At 42.8% G+C, this 22396-nt stretch overlaps 1 protein-coding gene across 1 annotated transcript; it reads right to left on the reverse strand.

Annotated features, from left to right (window-relative positions):
• Positions 1-306: 306 nt before the first annotated feature.
• On the reverse strand, positions 307-22137 carry hs3st3b1b (heparan sulfate (glucosamine) 3-O-sulfotransferase 3B1b). Its single transcript, XM_023262282.3, has 2 exons — positions 21252-22137; positions 307-3842 (listed from the first exon to the last, which is right to left on the reverse strand). Exons 1-2 carry the CDS (start codon positions 21833-21835, stop codon positions 3224-3226), a joined length of 1203 nt encoding a protein of 400 aa, XP_023118050.2. The 5' UTR covers positions 21836-22137; the 3' UTR covers positions 307-3223.
• Between the last annotated feature and the right edge of the window lie 259 nt (positions 22138-22396).

Raw genomic sequence — 22396 nt, forward strand, 5'->3', positions numbered from 1 at the left:
AGTATATGAATGACTAGACATCACTAGAAGTACATAAGGTTTAATTAGAAAGTAGCCTTTCTAGGAAATGACAGTAAAAACTATTAAACTCTAGACTGAGAGGAGAGGAGAGACAGAGGAATTTCAAAACAAACTAACGTGCCAAAAATAAGAGAACTGACTTCAAGTTTATCTTGACCCAATGAAAGTGTTCCTAATACTTTGTTCTGTTTGTTTAACGGCACCATTCACATGTAGTGTTCATGTTTAATTTGCTATTTAAGTAAGGCAACTTTCAGGGAGAAAGAAAAGTCAAGCACAGAAGTGTTGTTTTTTGGTAAAATATATACTTTTTTATTTATTTCTTCATACAAAGAAATATTATGAATGTTCAGTATTTAATCATCTAGAAACATCTGTTCCATTTTGCTCTTGCATTGTGTAAAATTAATTCCTTTGATGTACATACCACAAAATACTTGATTTACATGTCTTTTTCATTTTTGTACATACAGATCTGCTAGTCTAGATACATATTATATGTGGATAAGACAAACATTTTCTAACATTTTCTTAGATCTCAAAACAGGTTGAATAAAACTCAACCGTAGCCGATGCAGCCGCATGGAGGAAACCCACGAGTGCAAGTTTTTTTTTGTATTTTTACATTTTATTTCCTCAGATATTCCCTCAGTTACATGAATTCGGATGCAGTACTCCATCAGTTTCCTTCCAGAATGTGACAGCTTGCTGAGGGGGGTCATCATAAATGCTTTTCTTTTCTAATTTAATCAAACATTGCACTAAAGAGAGACGGGGGGATGGAGGCTTTTTTTTTTACTTTTCTCCACATACAGTCTTATGAGGAGAGTGAAAGTAAAAAATAAAATACAGTGTAACAAGCCTCCATCTCCCCTGCTAGCAACCACTGGTTTGAGGCTAAACCAGGCAGCTGGTTTGAACTGGAAAAGAAAAGAAAACAGCTGAATTAGATCCTGTTTAATGACAGGAGCAGGCGAACTGTGTTGGATAGTTAAAGAGGCACAACATTTTCTTAACTTCAAAAAGGACAGACGGACAATCACGTTTCACTAAGTGGCGATCTGACCTTTAAAAACTGATTTTGAGGGACTCTGCGTGTGAGGATATGTTGTGTACATTCAGTCTGAGCTCTGCATAAACATATGGATGCTAATAATCCCACATTACGCCTGCATTTTCCAGAACGGGCCGCCACCCTGTGCTGTCATGATAGCACGCCATCCGCTGCAAAGACATCACATCAAAGAATGAGAACTACGTTTTCTCCCTCTTGCATATCAAGAATTCAAGTAGAAAGACAAAAAAAAAGAACCACTAAGAAGCAACGCAGGGAAGGAGGAAGAAAAAAGAAGCAAAGATAGCGACTAAGCTGTGAGAAACATAATATCAGCCGAAAGTTTTTTTCTTTTTGGCAACAAGTGAAGAGTTAACCCTCATGTCATCCTGCGGGTCAAATTAACTCGTTTTAAAGTTTGAAAAAAACAATATTTTCACAGTGAAACTTCTGATGTCCACATTTTCAACATTTTTAGGAAATTTTTGAATTTTTTTTGTGGAAATAAAGAAATATTAAAAATGTTTCTTAAAAACATTCACAAAAAAAATCAACTAAAATCCAGTGAATTTCACTGGATTTTGGCTGATTTTTTTTTCTGAATGTTCTTAAAGAAAATATTAGCGTTTTACTGATATACATGGAATCACTTTAGATATTTTTAGGATTTTTTTTGAAGATATTTACTCATTTTTTGAAAATATTTAAGAATTTTCTTGCCAAATTTGGGGGATTTTTTTTTAAAAATAAAACTTTTAGGGAAAACTTTTAAGGAATTTTTGGAATTTTTGAGTTTTTTTTTTTTTTAACTGAATTTTTTTCAGACAAAGAAACTATATTTTTTGGTGCCTGTAAATGAGGACAACAGGAGGGTTAAGATCTGTGGTGGAGAGGTGAGATGTGAGCAGAGTGAATAAGGCATAAAGTATATCGGCCATGGACGATGGCACATGAGGTTTTTCTGACGACACCAGAGGTTAGAAACCCGGCCTGAGGCAATCCTTGCTGTGCTGCGAGTGCTTCACAAAAACCTTTCCTGTTCCTTTGATCTCTTTAGTCCGGGATCTCAGATTGGAGCTTGGTCTGTTTGAAGAAGCGCCTTTTGTCAGTGAGGCGAAACCTCGGTTTTTTCTCTGTCATCTTTTTATCTTTATGCTCGATTTCTGCGAGATATGCATCTGCTACCTCACGCAAAGGTTTTCCTTCCATTTTACCATGAAAACAAGGCACACACTCCTCCTCCTGCTCCTGGCTCAGTTCTCCCTCAACAAATCAAATGCCTCTCAATGAAATTTGATTGAGACTTTGCGTGACCTCTGAACTGAGCCGAATGGGGAGAGAGGCTGGCTCCGAGCCAACACTGCTTCTAATGGGGGAGTTGGAGAGCCGAGGCCGGATCGATCTGCCAGTTACCTTTACCCGATTAGCATAATGTTAACATGGGCCCTTATGTGGTCCGGGATAGGATTTAACATTTGATGGATGGGTCATTCATTAGAGCAGGCAGCAGGAGCACTGAGAATGAAAGGGCAGCTGTATACTATAAGCATGAGTGACACAATGAAGATCAATTAGGCCTATTGATCTACCTGTTATTGAGTGGAATGGGACATGAGATCTGCCGCTTTAGGCCAACGCAGGAAAAGCTGGATTGTAAAAACACCTTATAAAAGAATCACACTCAGAAAAGGGTTCGAAGAGGATGAAGGTAAAGCCATGATGCATGAATAAATGAGGACAGATGGGCGTTTCTCCACTTCTCTGTGAGCACTCTGTACCCGTAATATGGTGCTTTTTTTCCCACCCCCAATCTCTGCTTCAGCTGATTATCTGCATTTGTGAAGCACCAAGTAAAATCCACTGAGTTTACAGGACCACGAAGGAGGAGCAAGAGAATTCCAAAAAATTAAAATGAGGAATGTTAAAAAAAAAAAGAACACGTGGGTCAGATGTTATGTACAAATATGGTTAGGCAGCTTAGTGAATTAATTGCTTAGAAATAAAAATAAATTATTATAAAATAGATTTCTGTACATTTTACATATATATAGCAATATCTCCACATCTTGCCATTGAATTACAGAGGAAAAAAAAACAACTTCTCGACAAATTAATAAAAAAAAAAAAAAAAAAGTCAGATTTTTCACATCAATCCCAACCAAAGTTATGTCCAGTCATCTGGTAGAACTTCATGTTGAAGGGCCTGTAGAAGTCCCGTAGCCTCTGCACCACCTCGGGGTCAATGTTCGGATGGGTGCGCCCTTTGGTTTTTCCCAGGCAGTGAGGCTTGCTGCTGCCCTCTGCTTTCTTGAGGCACGGGAATCCCTTGGTCTGGTTAAAGTAAAAGTGTTTGTCCGTGATGATCCTCTTGAGGCCCAAGAAGTCCTGCACTCGGCCCAGCTCTCCGGCCGGGTCGCTGATCAGACGCTCGCCGCTCACGAACAAGATCTGGTCCATGGGGAAGTACTGCAGCCAGTTGTCCAGGTGCTTGGCGTAGATGCCAATCTGGATGGCGCTCCACGACGTGTCGATGAGCCCCGTAGTCCTGTTTTTGAAGGTGAGGCTCTCAAAAGAGGGAATGTCGGGCTTCTTGGACAGCGTCTGCGTGTAGTCCGAGATGGCCCTGGTGACCGGGTCCCTCACCACCACGATTAACTTGGTGTCCCGGGACATGGCCGAGATCCTCGCTGGAGCCTCTCTGGTCACAAAGTAGCTGGGGGTTTTCTCCATGGTGATCTGGCCCTCCAGGGTCTTCGGCATCAGCTCCCTGGAGGAAGAAATAAAAAGAAACACAATGCAAAAAGAAGGTTAGGAGAAGGGTAAGGTCTTGCATAATGCAATCAAGTTGATGGAGTGTTCACTGCTCAGCAATCAATGACTCACTGAGCCTGTTTAGCCTTATTAGAGGGCTTGAAAACCTAATAGCGCAGGCAGCTCTCCAACATCAACAAGCTCACTCACTCATAAGATATCTCACTTCTGATAAAGAACAGAAAAGCCCCTTATTTACAGCATTATCAAACATGAGGAAACATTTACAGGAATTTCAGTCGGATTAAGACCTTCTCACTTCTACTGCTAGCTGACTTAAACTTGCTCTTAAATAATTTCCATTGTGAATCATTATGATAAGCCTTACAAAGGATTTTTTTCTCCTAAATTAACTCACAGCATGTGCGAATTCCATTATCTGATGTGTCTTCCCTGAGCTAGCCTTTTCTTAAAACCTCACGGCTGGATGTAATGTTCCAAAGTGGTCGGACTTAATCAAAAAAACCACCCTCCCTCTTTATACCACTGGGTCTGCCTTGCTGACTCAGGAATAGCTGTGCCACGGTGCCCCGCCTCCCCCACCACCCTCCAATCGGACCCACAAAAAAAATCAAAAATGCACCAGCGCTGAAAGATGATGAGGCCTGTTTCAGAAAGGGAATCTGTTTTTTGACATGAGCGGGGTTTTGGGGTTTGGGGGTGAAGGCTGGCGGATGGGCTTTTTACAGATACAGACGTATAATCAAGAGGTTCTCGAGAACAACCGGTTTTGAAGGGAAAAGCGAAACGCGCTCAGCTCTTGCAGCATTAGGTTTCAGAATTGGTGGCCGACCGCAGAGTCTAGATTATGGTGGAGGCGATAAGAGCGGTTTGACTGACATTGAAACGAGGATCGTCTTTCCAGAAAACCGGCCTGTGCAGTGTAAAGGGGAACAAAAACCGGATGAAAGTGTTTCAAATTATGGACGGCCAAATCAAAAAGACAATCACTGACACTCCAGATTGAAAAAAGCCAAGGGAAACACCAAAGTGCAACAAAAAATGGGCAGTTTGAAGCTGTGAAGGGGGAAAACAAACAAAGGTACAGGGAGATAACTGAGGGCACTGATCTATCAGGGTGAACACACTCTTACAGATAAGATTCCTGTTGGCCTGTTGTTCCCTAAAGCTCGCCTTTGTTGTTAAGGCACTGATATGCCATTGTGTAGACAGTCCTCTATTAGTAGATCCCACTCAAATTCTCTGTAATCCTACACAGAGTGTTGACACAAGGCAAACTACAATGCTGAGGCACGTTCTATACACTCTGTAACAATCGATTCCCTCCCTGAAGCTTCAGCTACTGCTCAGAAATACACTCTAAAAGCTAAAATCTAGTTCACGTCATCTAGCTCATGGTTAATTCATACAACATCACGTATTCCTGTGCAAGAATTTCCCCATAAAAGCAGGGAAAAAGACGGGTAATGTCAGGTAACCAGTAAAAGTGCCTTATGGAAATGGTGTTGGCAGATTTGTGTAATCCTAATGCAGTGCCAGTGATCTAATTATGATAATATCATCTTGATTGCTGACACATCAGAGGGGCAACCGGAGCAAAGCAAAGGCTTGCTTCCAAAAGCTCATTAATAGCCCATTGAAATCAAAACAGATACTGCATGTGGTTTTTATGCAATAGCATGACAGATCCAGCGAAGCCCTTCTGCAGATATATGAATGCAAACAAGACACGTTCGAAAAATGATGTGCCGCATATTAAAACAGTTTATACGAGCGCCTCTCGAATGTGTTCAAGGAATATAAACCAAACATGCTTGACTTAAACTGCATGCCATTCGTCATTCTCCATGTGCACAATGGTGACGCTGCCTGCGAGGGTTTTTCTTTTTTGTCGCTCCTTGTGCTAACATACAAAAAGAGTCCAAGAGCCAAACAGAAGAGGCAAATGGCTCCTCCATCTAATCCGATTTCAACATGACAATGTGGCACAGAGATAGGGAGGAGGCCTGAGTTACAATGTGCATAGTGATAGATTATGCTGATCCAAGCTCCGGGAATCCAACATCAAGTGTTGGGGGTTGCAGGAGCGTAAAACAAGGGGATGGTCAGACAGAAAGTGGCGATGAAACCTTCTAAAAAGCGCCAAATCCACAAGAGGAGGCCCAAAGCTAATAAAAAATCTCCACCTCTGACTTTGCCCACTCTCCCCTGCCAAAGGAGCTACAAAAAAAACAAGTCGGGAAGGGAGAAAAGAGGGGAATTTTAGTGGGACAAGTAGCTCTTGGAGAAACAATGGCTATTATGCTCTTTTTTGATTTATGAGGTGCTGCTTTTAAAGATTCCGTCAGCAAACAGGCAATCGGGTGACACTGGGCTCCTCTTTTTTCCTGCTTTTCTTTGAAAGTGAGCCATTGTCCCTGGGCGGAGGGGTGAGCGGGGCAGTGGTCAGGGCAGGAGGGGCGGGGTTGGAGGCAGGGTAAGAGGGGGCAGACAGAGGAGGGTGGTGGGTGGAGGGGTTGGGTTGAGTGGAGCACTTCTTCATCCTCCTCAGCCTCAAGTGAGAGAAGCCTTTTGGAGGGCTCTTAAGTGGAACGTGTGCCCAAATTGCCCTGCAAACATCCACCCAGGTCCGCCTTGTAGATAGCAGCAACTCTACAAATATCATGGCACAAAGCTACGTCTTCATGTGACACATATCTCCTTTTTCCTCTCTGTGCCTCTATGCACCTCGAGAATATATCCAAAGTTGAAAGACATGCCAGAAACGGTGATAAGACAGAAAGCAGAAGCCTCCCTTGTCACATGACAGCATCAAACGGAGGCTGGTGGAGTTGGCCCTTTGGCCCGAGCATTTTTAAAAGAGCCCCTCATCCCGATGGAGCTAAACAGCAAGCAGGAAAAAGGGGTTATTTCTGTCTGATGCCGCTGCCTCCCATCCTGTCACATTTGATTTGATGATAACGGGCTGCCGCTGAGCTGTTGGTCTCAAAGCATCTCTGACAAAATGACTACTTTTGCTTGTAGACAAAAGGAGGGGAAAAAAAGGCAATTTAGTGCCCGATTTTATATTTGATACAAAAGGTTCTCAATTGTCTCACATGTCTGGATGTGGAAAGCATTTGAATCTCAAATTAGGGTTTGCGTATTTGAATACAGACAAATCAGAGGGCATTTTGTATCCACCAGCAAAGGGAGGGTGGGGTGTTGCTATCAAGGGCATTTAAAGCTAAAGCACTCTGGTTTCTATGGTTTGGAGACCCATGGGAGGCAACGCCACCCACAACAACAACGGAACTGAGCTCTAAGTAGCTCTAAGTCTCAATAAACCAAGACAGACAATCAAACTAACCGCCTACTTCAGGGAAATCAAGCAGACATTCATGAACAACACTTAAAAAACAGATTCCACTCCACTCTTCACCCCGCTCTCTTTCCCCACTGATCTACAAGGTTCACCCGACCCCTCGGCCATCAGGGATTGAGGTCCGATAGCAAAGTGACACTTCACAAGTGGGAAGAAGGAGAGGGAGGAAATGAGGGAAGAGCCTCTGAAAGGCTGCCTTTCTTCTTCAAGGGCCTCTTACCCTGCGAGCCCTTCTCATGAACCAGCGCGGTGGACGTACAAGCATTTTCAGGAAACACAAAGAAGCATCTTTATTCCGTATTGGACGATAAAGATCTGGAGCACCCACTTGTTCGTGCACAAATTTGAGAATGTGCAAACAAAATATATTCTATATTTCACAAGATATGATATTGTGGTGGTTTCAGGAGGACAGCGGGACAGATGACAGATGATACGAGCACATATGTTTGATTTTAATGGACTAATACTATAAAACTCAGCTGCGGAAAGCAACTTGTTTATGTACCGTACATACCGACACACATTCACTACTACTAAGGGGAGGATGGCATGCACGCCTCTGCTGGCTCACGGAATATTTTCAAAGTAGCATTTAAGCACATGCAGAAGCCAGACATTTTGAAATATACTCCAGAGTGCCTGGAGTCTGCCATTATATTTAACCACAGAGCATGGCTCTGGCTGTAAATTAGAAAGAATAAAGAAGATGGTTTATGGCGCAGAGAGGGAGACGAGCTCCGACTAGAGTTACAGGAGCTTCATCTGTTCTCTCTTTCAAGCACTTGAAGTGGAGTCCAGGTGTTAGTATGTGGCCACTTAGAGCTTTTTGACAGTTCATTTCCTGGCTGAGAAGAGCCAGAGATCCCTGCTTAAAAAGTGAGATGTTGCAGGAGTGTATGCTGACGGGGGTCTGAGCGCGTCCCTGTATCTCATGCGTCTAAGGTTTCATGTCGATATGCGTTCAGGGGCCAAAAAATATGCATGCCTTTAACGAAGTCTCCATGTGTACGTTCACACAAGCTTGCCATTTGATCGCTAAAAAAGTCACGAATGGTGAAGCTTAAGTGATGCTACAGACTCATCAGTCTGATCGGACTGAGGTTTCAGATTATCAGGCTTCACTGAATAATGGTGTCACTGCAGGAAGGTGGCGGAGTGGAAGCCCCTCCAAATCATCTGTCTGCTAAAGGGATTAATAATGCAGGTTGGTCTGGTATCACACACTCTGCATGGGACGGGTGCAGCTAGAGGAAGGACAGATGTTTGAAGGTAAATTCCTCCTGCAGATTACTGGGAATGCTGTTGTCAGTATGAAAGGAGCTTCTGCAGACTATTTCCTTCTAGCTTTGTTTCTTGGCTTAACAAAGAATCCTACACTGAAAAAAGGTAACTGCTGGGCCAACTTAATGGTTTTGTTTTTGAACACACAGTTGAATTAAATTTAACTAGATTAACAAGTAAAATGAATGCCACTAGTTTAAGTTGAATGTACAGTTTGCACTTGATTACAAGGAAAGCTACCTTGGAGTTTCCAGTGTTTCAAGACTTAAGTCTTCTCTTCACCCAGACATTAAAATGCAACGATGATTTTGTCATTAGACTTCCATACTTCCTTTTTCTTGACTCTGCAATCCCAGCTAACGTCATGATATTGGACACTCAATGCTAACACAAGCATTAAACCTAATTTTTGCAGAAATTATGATTCCAGCTTCAAGGAAAAAGTGTCATTTCAAGTTGATAGAATCCACAAAAGTAAACTGGCAGCACCAACGCAGAAAGATAAGTTGGATTAATTCAAAACATTTGCTCAAGTGCATTTTTTACCGTGTACTCCTTCACCTGCAATCATACTCACAGTCACTGACTCAATGTTTTCACCTTTTGGCCAAGTCCAAAGAAGATGAACCTTAGTTAAAATTGTAAAAATAAATTACAAACCTAAAGGCTTTGATTTAGAACATTTTGACTAACAAGGTCCTTATCAAGGGGAAACAGAAGGGAGTCTAAAGGGAAATGGCTAAAGACTGCACAACAAGGTCTAAGGTCAGATTATAATGCAGCAGCTCTCATTTTAATCTTTTCCAGACCGACATATACGGACTACAGTGGCCAGTCTGGTAGGAGTCCTCGTCTTGCTTCTTGCTCGGTGACACTTTGACATCCCGAACTCTGGGGCTGGAGTTGGGAGTCACGATCTGCCTGATGAATGCAGCTCCCAGACCCTGAACTCCATCAAAAAGTTGCCGTATGTCAGAGCAGCCTGGGAATGTACTGACCCTGTGCGTAAACACAACAGTTAACCCGACCGACGCAACCCATCCATCCATCATTTTACACTGGAATCGGGGAGTTATGCTTCACCAGAGTGGAGCTTTATTTTTTTTTTTTTTTTTTTTTCCATCTCTTGCTGCCTGGGCCTTGGTGTGTAGGAGAGGGAGGATGAATGACAGAGACAATGTGAATCTACAAGACAGAAAGAGGCAGAGAAGGGGAGTCGGGGCCTTGCGGTTGCAGACCATCCATGCTGGTTTTGGGCTCGTACCCAGTCGGGTTTTTGGAGGCTACATCAGACACTAGTAAAGCAGAATAAATAAATAGAGAACTAACCACCACATATAATGTCATGGACTACATGTCAGACACTCTGACAGCATATTACCCCCAAGCCCCTCTCCATCATGTCTTGAAAATACTTAAGTGAGGTTGAGACATTCTTCTCTGGCCGTCCTTGCAAATGGGCAGCAACCGAAGAGGCGTGACAAGCACAAATTATTCAATTTCATAGGTAGCTATCATTTTTCCCCACTCAGAAAATCTGTTTTTAAGTACATTTGCTGCTATTTGGCAACTTTGGGAAAACAAGGCAGGAATGCACGGACCCGCAAAGAGTTCTTCAAGCCTGGAACCACAGCGGCCTGCGGCCATCAGACGGCTGCCTAGAATTACCGAGTGTTAATAACCCTGCAGTGGAGCGAGCGAACGAGAGAGCCCACCATGTGGCATAAATAAAACAGAGGAGTTGGTGAAAGGGATGGTGGAGAGTAGAAAGTAGCAGTACCTCTTCCTCATGAATGTGCAATAGGCTGCCTTCAGAAGTGCTGTCCTTTTCTTTTTATTCCTTCGGTTTTTCAAAGATGTTGCCGAATAAAAAAGCTTAATTTCTTAAAAAGAGGTGAAATATCCCAACATTTTGATGCTGTGACAGTGATCAGCTCATTGTGTGCAGCCTGCAGACACACAAACACTTGGTGATATTCCCCAGAATTTGTTTAGCGCTAGTAATCCCCTCTAATCAGGGTGTTTGCTCAGGGTGTTTGCTGAAGGTGTTAGCCCAGAGCTCACCACACATTCCAGCACTCCGTCAGTATCAGGGTGCGACTGACTGACTGACTGACTGACTGACTGACTGACTGACTGACTGACTGACTGACTGACTGACTGACTGACTGACTGACTGACTGACTGACTGACTGACAGCTGGAGGGAAATAAACCGACGAACCGTGAAAGAATAATCAAAAAAGAGCAACAACAGGGTGAACAACAATGGAAAGAGGTGCAGGTGAAGTCTTGTGTGTGTGTGTGTGTGTGTGTGTGCGTGCGTGTGTGTGTGTGTGCGCGTGCGTGTGTGTGTGTGTGTGTGGGTGGGTGTGCAGCCAGAATCAGCCATTCTGACTGATTTCCTGACACTTGACATGTACCAAGAGGCACACGACTCCTTGATCTAGCTACAGCGAAGATGAATAAAAGATGAAACAGACTGAAGAAGAACATACATGCCACCACCCCCACTCCCCAGACGCATGCACACCCAAAGACCGAGGCAGCCAGCAGCCTACTTTGCATCCTGTTTGAATTGGCTGTCATCCGTAACTGCCTGCACACCTTTTTGAAGACAGGTGAGCTACAAAGTGAGGAAGAGGGGATTTCCTCCTCTACTGCATGCCACTCACCGAGCAAGAAAACCCATCTTTCCTGTGTGTTTGGGGGCTACTACTTTGCCTCCGTTGCTCACACTGCAGATGTTGTTGCAGGTTAATGGTTTACTAATTCCTGAAGATGGCCTGCCTCCTGAGCTAACGTGCAATTAGCCAGATTGAGTAATGATAGCGCTAGTCGGGACAATTAACTACTCCTTTTCAGAGATGGAAAAAGTGGCAGCAGCAGTCCTCGGGCAATCTGACACTTTTCTTTGGATCGGAGCCTGGATGTTGTCTCTAGTAATATCTGCCTTGAAGAAAACAAGCCAGTGTTCTAGAAATAATGTAGATGCTCCATAACCACTGGCTACGTTTCATTTAGAGGATGCTGCTGTTCGATTAATCAGTGAAAGTTGTATATTTCCAAACAGCATTGACTGGAGGAGCTTGGGGTGGATGGTGGGCATATAAAACACAAACTATAGACAAAGATTTGCATTCAGATTTCTATCTGTGGTCATTTTTATGCAACAAAAGCACTTTTATTTGTGTTAGGGGAAGATTGTGGCTTTGGATAAGTGTAAATAAACATAGTGTGTGTCGGGTTTTCTGTATTATAGCAGACAATGAGCTTTCCCCAATCTTAACCCAGAGTTGGTACCGCCTAAAGATAGTCATATAGTTAATAATGTGTCTTCACTAAAAGTGGATAATATAGAATACTTTGGCCCCAAAAATAGCCAACATATCCCAGCTATGTGTTGCAACATATTTGTGATTTGTTAAGTGACAGCGCACATCCAGAATTAGAAAGACACACATTTATTTGCCAAATTGCACCATCCTCAAAATTGCTCTGTAGAATTTTAATTTAGATCAAATTATACACAGAGGAATCATGAGGTCGATGTGCCTGATTTTTCCATCAATAGTTCACTAGTAGATAGATGTAAACTAAAAATGAAAACATGTTTTAACCCTTTGAACCCCAAAAACCTGCCAGTGGATTCAAATTATACCATTTATCTGAGCCGGAAGCTGTAAAAACATAAAGAATCGTCGGATTTTCAACTCCTTGAACTACTCTTCAGAACAAAATCTAAGCTTAAAGTCATAATATTTGATAAAAGTCACTTTGTTATATGTCTGTAACATCATTAGTGCCTCTGTGTCTTTTCAGTTGAACTGCAGGCAGTGTTTACACAGAAACATGACTGGAAACACCTCAAAATGTAAAGCAAGAATATCTGTTGGATGCAGAGTCACTGTGATTCCAGTGTTGGTAACAGTGGTTTGCACTTTTTTTGAGTTCTCGCTGCTTCCTGCCGTGGCTGTGCTGTTTCGATGGAGGTGCGAGACTGAAAAAAATGAGCCCACAGAGAGGAAGAAAGTGACAGCAGCAAAGAAAAAGTCCCAAAACCCAGTTAAGATTCTGCGGGTGTAAAAGGAAAATTAATCCACACCAACACCCCATTTGTTCTTAAACCCACAACCTAAATTTTGACCAAATTTCACAATAAATACACGACAAAAATGTTTGCTGTTCTCCAGTGTGGCAGTTTATCAGTAGTAACAGTAGCTGGTAGTGGACCGGCTGCTGCCTCCAAACACACCGAGTGCAGTTTTCTAGAGCTGCCTGCTGATTGCGATCAGTTAAACAAGGGAGAGAAAAAAAATGGCACGGTGGGAAATAATTGGCACTGAGCAGACTTTGGCCAGGTTGTCTTCGAGTGGAGCTGAAGTGTTCTTACAGCACTTACAAGCGAGCGAGAGCCCAGCAGCACTGGAAGTACATCTAAATGGAGAGAGTGACTAGTGTCGAGCCGCCCTGCTGAAGACAGACAACTCAGGGCTTCTAATGAGCTCTGCTCTTTTACTGCCAGGCTAATGGAAACCTCGGGAGACCTGCGTCGCTCTCTGCCTTTTCTGTGCTTCCTTTTTCCCAGAGGCAGCTGCACTCTCCACCACCCTAATGGCCACCTCTGGGACTGAACACCTGCGACAAGTGAAGCTTTGCAGGTTTGCCGTCATCACTTTCTCCTCTCGCTCCAACTCGGCTACTTTTTCTCACCCATCTTTAACGCCGGTGAATAATTAACAAAAACCATATTAGCGCGTTTGTTTCCCTGCGGGGGGAACCTTCCTTAACGCGCTAAAGAGTGTTTATTTAGCAGCAATGAATGACCATTAACTCAGAGGGAGGACGTCTGGTTCTGTTCCGACATGTGCAACAACATCCAAATTATCACCTCATTAAAAAGAGGCTAATTCACACGTAGCACAGAGGGAGGGTTTGTATGCCGCTTTCTCTTCATTAGGAAGTATTTTATTGTTCTGGAATTACCTCATCTTTAGAGGAGGACATCAGGCGGACACAAACCAGCAGGCACCAGGCAGAGAATGAGCACAAACAATAGCTTTTTTAACCCCAAAATTGACCCGTGTCAATGTTCTTCAAGAAAATATTAGAAGTTTTACTGATATATATGGAATCACTTTAGATATTTTTAGGATTTTTGGGGGGAAGATTTTTACTCATTTTTTAAAAATATTTACAAGAATTTTCTTGTCAAATTTGGGGGATTTTTTAAAAATAAAACTTTTAAGGGAAACTTTTAAGGAATTATTGGAATTTTCTTCTTGAAGGTTTTGCACATTTTCAGAAATTTGGGGAATTTTTCTGCTGAATTTTGGGATTTTTTTCAGACAAGGAAACAATACTTTTCAGTGCCCATAAACGAGGACAGCAGGAGGCTTAAAAATGCTGTGTTTGCATCATCCAGGAGTGTGTGAATGTTTGACAGCAACTTCCTCTCCTCTTTCCTCCTCCAGCAGGAGGTTCTTGTCCGTGGCGGCCATATTGTCCTCCTGGAGTGGGTGGTGTTCACCAGACACCAGCATGGAGGAGGAGGCGCCGCTGCCCCTCTCCACAGGTCTCCCCTTTCACTATTAACCGCTTGTAATTTGGGGATGAAAGCCGCCTTTTCTCTGTTTCTCCACCCCCCAGTCGCTCTGTCATCCCGAATGGGCCATGCCAGCTTAGGCAGCGGGGAAACAGAGAACCTCCGTCCCTCCACCAGAGCTTCCTCCGGGGGGGAGAGGGCCACCGGTGGCCAGCGAGGCCTGCAGCAGCGAGCCCCGCCCAGGCCTGGATGAGCCGAGCATGACATGTGACGCTATTCTGACTCATCAGCAGCACAGCTGGAGAATGGAAGATGATGAGGAACTGGGAGGTGCTGAGGAGCAGGGAGGGGAATAAACTAAACTGGGTGCCGTTAACAAATAATCCACTCATTTGGGAAGTAAAAGGTGCAAGTTTAGCCAACACAGGGGCACAGTCTCAAGCTGCTTCTTTAGAGGATTTGAAGCCGAGGATGTGAACCTGCTGTCAGCTGGACCGTCTCAGAGGAGACGAGGATTTCCAGGAATCAGGAAACAATTTGAGAGCCAAAATATCTAATCATCCCAATTCAGCATTGTCCTCTCTACAACTGAGACTCTTAAACTCTCAGCTGATTCTGTCCCCAAAACCTGACAGAAGGTTTTGTACTCGTCTCGTTTAAAATTTTACCAAAAACAAACCATTTACTCAAACCAGATTCTGTAAAACACTAAAAATTCTCTGCACCTTGATGCAACCAGGAAGCCATGAGTGACTGGGAACAAAAGTCAGGTGACAAAAATTCAGATTCCCTTGGGATGAACTGCAGGCTGCGTTTTCCAGGAGAGAGAAGAAAAGTATGGAAGCTAATAGTTAAATATTATAATATGTATAGTATGTAGAGTCACAGTTGGACAAATATTGTACATGTTAAAACCACTTTTATTTTGCTAAATAAATAAAGATATTCAATTTTTGTGTTTTATTTTCTATGATTTATTTTGTTTAATTTTGTTAAACTGCACTAAAGGCATTTTTGCATTCTCTTTTTCTAGCTGTGGTTGTGTAGTTTTAAAAGGTGCAGGACTTCATAATGCAATAAAAATGAATTCATTGAACAAATCTAGGAGAAAAAACATCCTCAACTCAGTAGATCTAAGAACTGTGCCGTCATGCAATTGTTTTCTTTTTCCATGATTTTTGGCATTACAGCTTTTGTTAACAGATGACGTTTTTGAATTTTCTCTACTTTTAGTCATAGTTGTTCTGTTTTTAGAGGTGCAGGACTTCATATTAGAGTGACAAATGAGCCCACAGTGAGTCTCAGGTGCAAAAAATGCCCACAAACTGCTAGATAAAAACCATCCTCAACTGAGTAGGTTTAAATTTGTGCCGTCATGCTGTTGTTTTCTGCAGAGAAAGGCTCCAAAATCCCCAGTGGGGCTTGTAGTTTCCAGCAGCTTTCTGTAGCTCTGCAGATGGTCGACACACCGAGCCGCTCATCCAGCAGACGTGTCTCTGACCCCAGTCAAAGGCCCTTAACCCATCTCTACACATCAGCTCCAATCAGGCCTGACCAATCAATACCCGCTTCCCGGGAGGAGCCACGCCACGGCGACGTTTGTCTGAGTGTTTGGGTCTTTTGTGACGAGCCGGTCACAGCCACGCCTTGAGAATTTTTGGAACAACACTCCTCTCTCCGTCCCATGTAGGCAAACATGAGGCGTTCTGTTGACCCGCTGCCTTTCACTGGCGCTCTGTGGAACCAGGTGGCCTCTTTGGGCTTCGACAGGAAGGAAGGAGGGCGAGGTCAGCGGCAACAGAGAGTGGACGGGTCACCTACGTGGAAATGGGAACACCCCTGTGGCGAGCAGATAAAAGGACGTGCACCCATCCAGAACTGTCCAGGAGCTGCAGTCTGACTCCGGCTCAGCGGCTACCGGTGGGGGAGCAGATAGATAACAGCTTTCAAACAGCGCAGACTTCCGCAATCATCCCCAGTCTGATAGTGGAATTCGTTTTCTTTTTTTTAAGGGAGCCCCCCTCTTTTCAACAATGCTCCACTTGTCCTTTTGTGGCACCATAAGTAGCTTTTACTGCTTCGTGGGCCTGTTTACCTCCACTGTGTTTTATCACAGACGGGATACAAAGGTTGACCGGAGAGACATCCTGCTCTGGGATGGCGCCAGAGCCTCACCTTTGATTACAAACCACATCACACACAGCTTTACAGTTAGGTGTGTGGTCCACAAGTTACAGGTCAGAACTCTTCTAGTGCACAGATCAGCAAATGAAACATCCTCTGGTGCATTCTGGTTGAAACAAACTTCACAATAACACAAAATACAGAAAATAAAAACCACTGCATGGCTGCAAACTCTGCAGCTCTGCTCTCCTGACATGTGTACAGCTTCTAGTTTAATGCTAAAGCCACCCCAAGGGGAGGAGCACCAGCTCCCTGACAGTGAGCTAAGACCAGAGCCCGCGACACGACAGCAAAACCACAGTACAGTAATTATATATCAAAGCCCCTTCATAGCCAATACAGCTAAACAGAATATGAAGCGAGCAACATGCGCCACAGGCTGACAGGACGAGACGAGGGCTGCAGTCAACAAGAGTTAGGAGTAAATAAAAGGCCTCGACAACAGGAGCAGTGGGGAGGGAGGTGAACATACAGCTGCAGCAGGAACCGAAGCGACAAAACAGTAAAAATACTTCAATATAAAAGAAGATTGATGCATTTAAGTGGAACTTTGGCTGCTGTTGCTCCTCAAATTTGGCACAAACTTACAAAAAGTGTCAAAAAAGACAAATTTTCACACCTAAGCTGCAGCATGAACCAAAATAAGATTATTAAAATAAAATAATTAAAAATATATATAAGATTGATGTCTTTAAGTTGAGCTTTCGCTGTTGTTGCTTATCAGATTTGATACAAATTCAAACAAAGTCTTAAAAAAAGCAACATTTTAACACGAGCTGCAGAATGAACCAAAGTGACCAAAAAAACAGTGAAAAACAGTTAAATATGTAAAAGACTGATGCATTCAGTGGAATTTTTGCTGCTGTTGCTCCTCAAATTTGGCACAAACTTCCGTAAAATCTCAATGAAGCCAAATTCTCGTACATTTCACACAGGAGCTGCAGCATGAACCAAAACGACAAAATTAACAGCAAAAAATAGTTAAATTTATAATACGACATGTATTTAAATTGGAATTTGCTGTTACTGCTTCTAAACTTTTGCACAAACTTTCAAAGAATTTCAAAAAAGCAAAATTTTCACACAAGTTGCAGCATGAAGCAACGTGACAAAAAAAATTGCAAAAAATAGTTACATTTATAATAAAATTGATGGCTTTAATTTCAGTTTTTTCTTGTTCTTCTTTCTCCAGTTTGACATAAACTTCCAAAGAGTCACAAAAATGCAAAATCTTTGCACATGAGCTGCAGCATGAACCAAAATGACAAGAAAACAGCAAAAAATAGCTACATTTATAATAAAATCCATGCATTTAATTTGAGATTTGCTGTTATTGCTTCTAAACTTTGGCACAAACACAGACAAGGTCGCAAAAAAGACAAATTTTTGTACATAAGCTGCAACATGAAGTAAAATTCCAAGAAAACAGCACAAAATAATTATATTTAAAATAAAACTGATGCATTTAAGTTGGGCTTTTGCTGCTGTTGTTTCTCTATTTGGGCACAAACTTCCAGAAAGTCTCAAAAAGCTACATTTTTGCACATTTTGAAAAATGCTAAATTTCTTTTTTTTTTGCGCTTTTAATGTTTTTACAACTTCATATTTTGTCGTTTACACATTATGCCTCCTTATTTATTCATATATTATCTCTGTCTCTGACTTTCCCCTGATTTCCCTTCTAAAGCACTGTTTAACTGACTGAAAAGCACAGATTTGCTGCACATTTTGTCTTTTAATGTCACAAATTACAAAACAAAAGGCTGCTTCCTCTGAATCAAAGTTTTTTCAGGAATCAACTCCCTGCATTCACCCTGACTGTGTGCGGAAGTTTTTGTTCTTTTTATCAGATAACACCAGTTGCACTTTCACCAACCAAGAAACAGGTGCAGACAGAAAATAACGAACCAGTGTTCCTGTTCACATTCAGCCACATTGGCCCAGCAAGCTCTCACTGTCTTTCTCTCTCTCTGTGTGTGTGTGTGTGTGTGTGTGTGTGTGTGTGTGTGTGTGTGTGTGTGTGTGTGTGTGTGTGTGTGTGTGTGTGTGTGTGTGTGTGTGTGTGTGTGTGTGCCTTTGGGACCAGTTCATGCATGACCTCACTGTGAAAATGTGTACCTCCTGATTCAAGGACCCGCCGGTCGACAGCAAGAATCATGTGTTTGTCTTTGGCATAAATAAAAACTGTCAAAGTGCATCAGAAATCCACAATGAGGCTTCTTATCTCCACCTCCTTTCAGTCTCAAAACTTTTCCCAGAGTTCTTTTCTGCTTTTAGTTCTTCTACGACTGCATTTACTCGGGTGGAATTCCTAAATGTGTGTCCGCTGGGGGGACGATGGTGCAAGCTGGCTGGAATAGTGGATGGCAGAGGGCATTGTGCAAATGGACAAACAAGCAGAAGTGAGTTACACAACCCAGATGCACACATGTAGCCATCTGATCAGATCATGTTCCAGCTGAATTTATTTCAATGCCATGGGTTTTGGAACATTCTGGCGTCCTCTCTGATGGGACAGTTGAGGAGACTCTGCAATGAATGAAGCCTGATTTCCTTTCTGAGTCCATCCTCACTCTAGAAACTAACTCTTTCCCTCCACCTCCTCCACTACAGGGACTGCTTACGCCAGCTCTTTCACAGGAACATACATTTCATAAGTTCATAAAAAAGTATGTCAGGACAGATTTCACTGCAGCACAAACCCCAGATATGAACATCTAGCAGAAAAACACGACTTAATGGAGCTTCGATTGGCAAAACCACATCTGTTTAGAACAATAACTGAAGCATAAAAGTGCCTCAGATCACAAATGTAGTGTGGAACTGAACACTGATTGTGTTCTCAGCGTTCTGATGAATAAAATCCCAACATACGTGTCTTTCTGTATAAGTACATTATATTAATAAGTATGTATATATATATGTGTGTGTGTGTGTGTGTGTGTGTGTGTGTGTGTGTGCTTCAGTTCTGTGTCAGAAAGCCTTGACTTCTTTATGTAATCTAAAACGTATTAGATTTCATGGCCTAAAAACTAGCAGACAGCACTTTTCCACAAGTCCCAGTCCGTCAAAAAAACTTCTGTAGGTGTTTAAATAAGAGCCTTTCATACGAACCAGCAGATCTGGTTGCAGTAAATCAAATTTTTTCTTCTTTTTTATTTTATCAAAGCAGGGACATGAAACATCGGTGTCTTTATTTTAAATGCTGCCAACACTTGGTTCCCATTCAACTCTACATTTCCCCATTCTGTCGAACACTGGTGGACGCCTCCTTCCACGTCCTGCATATTTATGGAGGCCGAGGTTTTGAAGGGAAAAAAACTGGGCCAAATCTATTAATTCAGGAAGTCCAGAGGAAAATTTAACAAATGGTGGGTGGACTTCTTGCTTTTTAAATTCAGATAAAAGTTTGTGAAACAAGCCTGAGGGCAAAAGATTTTACATTTTTAGGTTTTTTATAAAGAGGGTATTTTTTTTGACTTAACTAGAATTTCAATATCCAATCAATAAATCGATTCTGCCACTGGCAATTAATTAGCCATAACTTAACACTAATTGTAAAAATAGATTTAAAAAAAAAAACGCCCATTTTATTGAAGCAACGATATAATTCAGGTAAAATAGGCAGCGAATAAAACCAAACTTTAAAAAAAAAAACTGTTGGAAGACGCGCAGTTTCCTTTAATTGATTAAGTCTGACTGAGTTGTGACCTGCGCACTGCGGTCATTAAGCTCAACGGTCCCTCAGCTTGTTATATTAACACTTTGTGATGTAAATGGAGAGGATAATGCTAGTTTGTCGACCTGTGGAGACGTTAAAACCGTTTTCTGTTTTGTTCGAAAAGAAGAAAAAAGAAAAAGGATCCTCACTTTGTCTTGCAGATCTGTTTTTTTTTTCTTCCAGGCCTGAAGAGCTCATTGACTTAAGAAAGCTCCAAACTACATTAAGCCTTCAGATCTTTAAGCACTATTAGGTTAAATCTCTTACAAGAAAAAAACACTTTGCTGTTCTGTTTTTACTGTTTTCAAAATGACGAATAAGTGGAGAAAAAAGGAGGTATTGGTTTGGATCTCATCACAGTGGGCTCAGTCTAATTTGCGTAAATTGTGCCATCCATGTTAAGCCTCTTATCACACTGCATTTTAGCTCAGTAGGAAACCTGAGGCAGATTTTGTCACCTAAATGTAATACAAGTTGACAGAGAGCAGCAGACTGCCTCAATAAATGAGTTGCAATTTACAAACAAAAAAACAAAAAAACCGCACCACACTCGTAAAATCACACCAAATCTGACTAAATTCAATTTCCACCCGGACACACACGTCTGAAGACGCCACCGTGAAGGTGCAATGTTGCTCTGTGTCCAATAGAGATCACTGCACGTCGTGGAACCGGGGCAGCTCCGTGCGTAATCTCCAAGCAGCCTCACATATGAGTCAGTTCTCTCCAAACAAAATTACATCCGCGATAAAAATCAGTCCGCTATGGAAGCTCCAAATTAAAAGGTAATTAAAAAGGACTAATCTGTGAGAGTCAACAGCTCGAAGAGTGTAAAAGACGCAGAACAAAGCAAAGGGTCACAAACAGCGTGTTGTCACCTTATTGTGGGTTTAATTTAAAGAAATAAAGTCCAAAGTTGGTGGATAAATGTTAGGATGTTGTGCTTTTTATGAGGTTGAAATTAGAATTACGGTAAACCAATGTGGAGTTCATTAGTTTGTTCTGCTGCGCCTCAAACGGCGCTAATGTTGCTGCGTAAAAATGAAATAAACTTAGAAAATTCCCTGCAGCTATAACACACTAAAATAAACTCCATATAAAAACACATTTGGCCTGCATTTGGTTCACTGTTCAGTTTCAGCATCACTATTCTGCAGCACTGCATTCCAATTCCTCCATAAATTCCCTCCCAGGAGTAAGAAAACGGTCTGAAATGGCTCAAAGTTGCCACATTTGGACTTTTACGCACGATCCCAAAAAGACGACAAATAACCAGAATTTTTTTTTTTTTTTTTTTTTTTTTTTACCTGTACCACTCCAGTCCGTTGTCATAGTTGCGGTCGAAGAAGTGCGGCTCCGCTCCCACGGCTCTGATGTCCGGATGAACCCGGAGAAACTCCAGCAGAGCCCGGGTGCCTCCTTTCTTCACCCCGATGATGATCGCCTGCGGCAGCTTCTTGCTCCCGGAGCCGTTGGAGAAGCTGGACATGGCGCTGGGGTCCGGGGCTCTCTGCTGCTCGGCCCGCATCTCGTCCCAGTCGTCCGCTCGGTCCGTCTCCAGCTCGTTATTGAGCAGGTCTCTGGACGCGGCGGTCCTGATGGACGGCTCCTCGTAGTCGCTCTCTATATCCTCCCAGGGCTGCGGTTTGGCCAGCAGTCTGGACACCAGGTCCGTCCTGCCGCCGCTCTCTGTCCTCTTGCCCACCGCCGAGCCGGTCTCCTTGCCCCGGTAACTCTCCACCACCAGACTTGGCATGGTGGAGCAGTAGCCCACGCAGGAGTACAGCATGTATACCCAGATTAAAAACATGATGCTGAGCAGAATGAGTTTCTTCTTCACGGGGCTGGACCAGAAGGCATACAGGCTGTGGCAGACCGGGCTATATTCCATAAGCCTTTCGGTTGAAAATCATATCCCAGCGGCGCATATTTGCCTTCAACTCACTCCCGGTGGCACCTCTGCAATCCGCGCAAAATCAAGCACATGCTCTCCTAAAACTAAAAATAAATAGCAAACAAACAAAGAAAAACAAAACAAAAAGCTACACTAAATGTAACCGGAGAGAGCGATAAATCCAGGAATGAAAAGGCATTGAGGAGTTTTTCATCATAATTTTGGCTAAAATGTGGGAAAGTGTTGAGCTGCGACTGACGCGCCGCGGAGCTTCTCCACAATCATCTCAGGTTTGTTGGAGCTGCTGCTGAACGCAGGACCTTATAGAGACACCAGCAGCAGACTGACAGCAGCGGCAGCCAATAGGAGCACGGAGGGTAAATATGCAGCCGTTTGTTGACAGAAGCGGACCAATCAGAGGGAGCAGTGGGCGGTGCCGGCCGTGGGAGCCTCGGTATGGAAATGAAGCGTGTGTGTGCGCGACTCTGCTGAGAGTTTGGAAAAACTTTTCTTATTGGAGTTCAATTAAGTGAAGTTTCTCGTGTCTGGCTGCAGACA

This window comes from Amphiprion ocellaris, chromosome 18, assembly GCF_022539595.1.
Source record: "Amphiprion ocellaris isolate individual 3 ecotype Okinawa chromosome 18, ASM2253959v1, whole genome shotgun sequence".
NCBI classification, from domain to species: Eukaryota; Metazoa; Chordata; class Actinopteri; family Pomacentridae; genus Amphiprion; species Amphiprion ocellaris.

What these genes read in the sequence shown, in the direction of transcription:
- hs3st3b1b (XM_023262282.3), bottom strand. Translation starts at nt 21,835, where the DNA reads ATGGAATATAGCCCGGTCTGCCACAGCCTGTATGCCTTCTGGTCCAGC. An exon ending in AACGGACTGGAGTGGTACAG is followed by an intron (nt 3,843 to 21,251) that starts GTAAAAAAAAAA and finishes TTCTTCCTCCAG; the next exon opens with GGAGCTGATGCCGAAGACCC.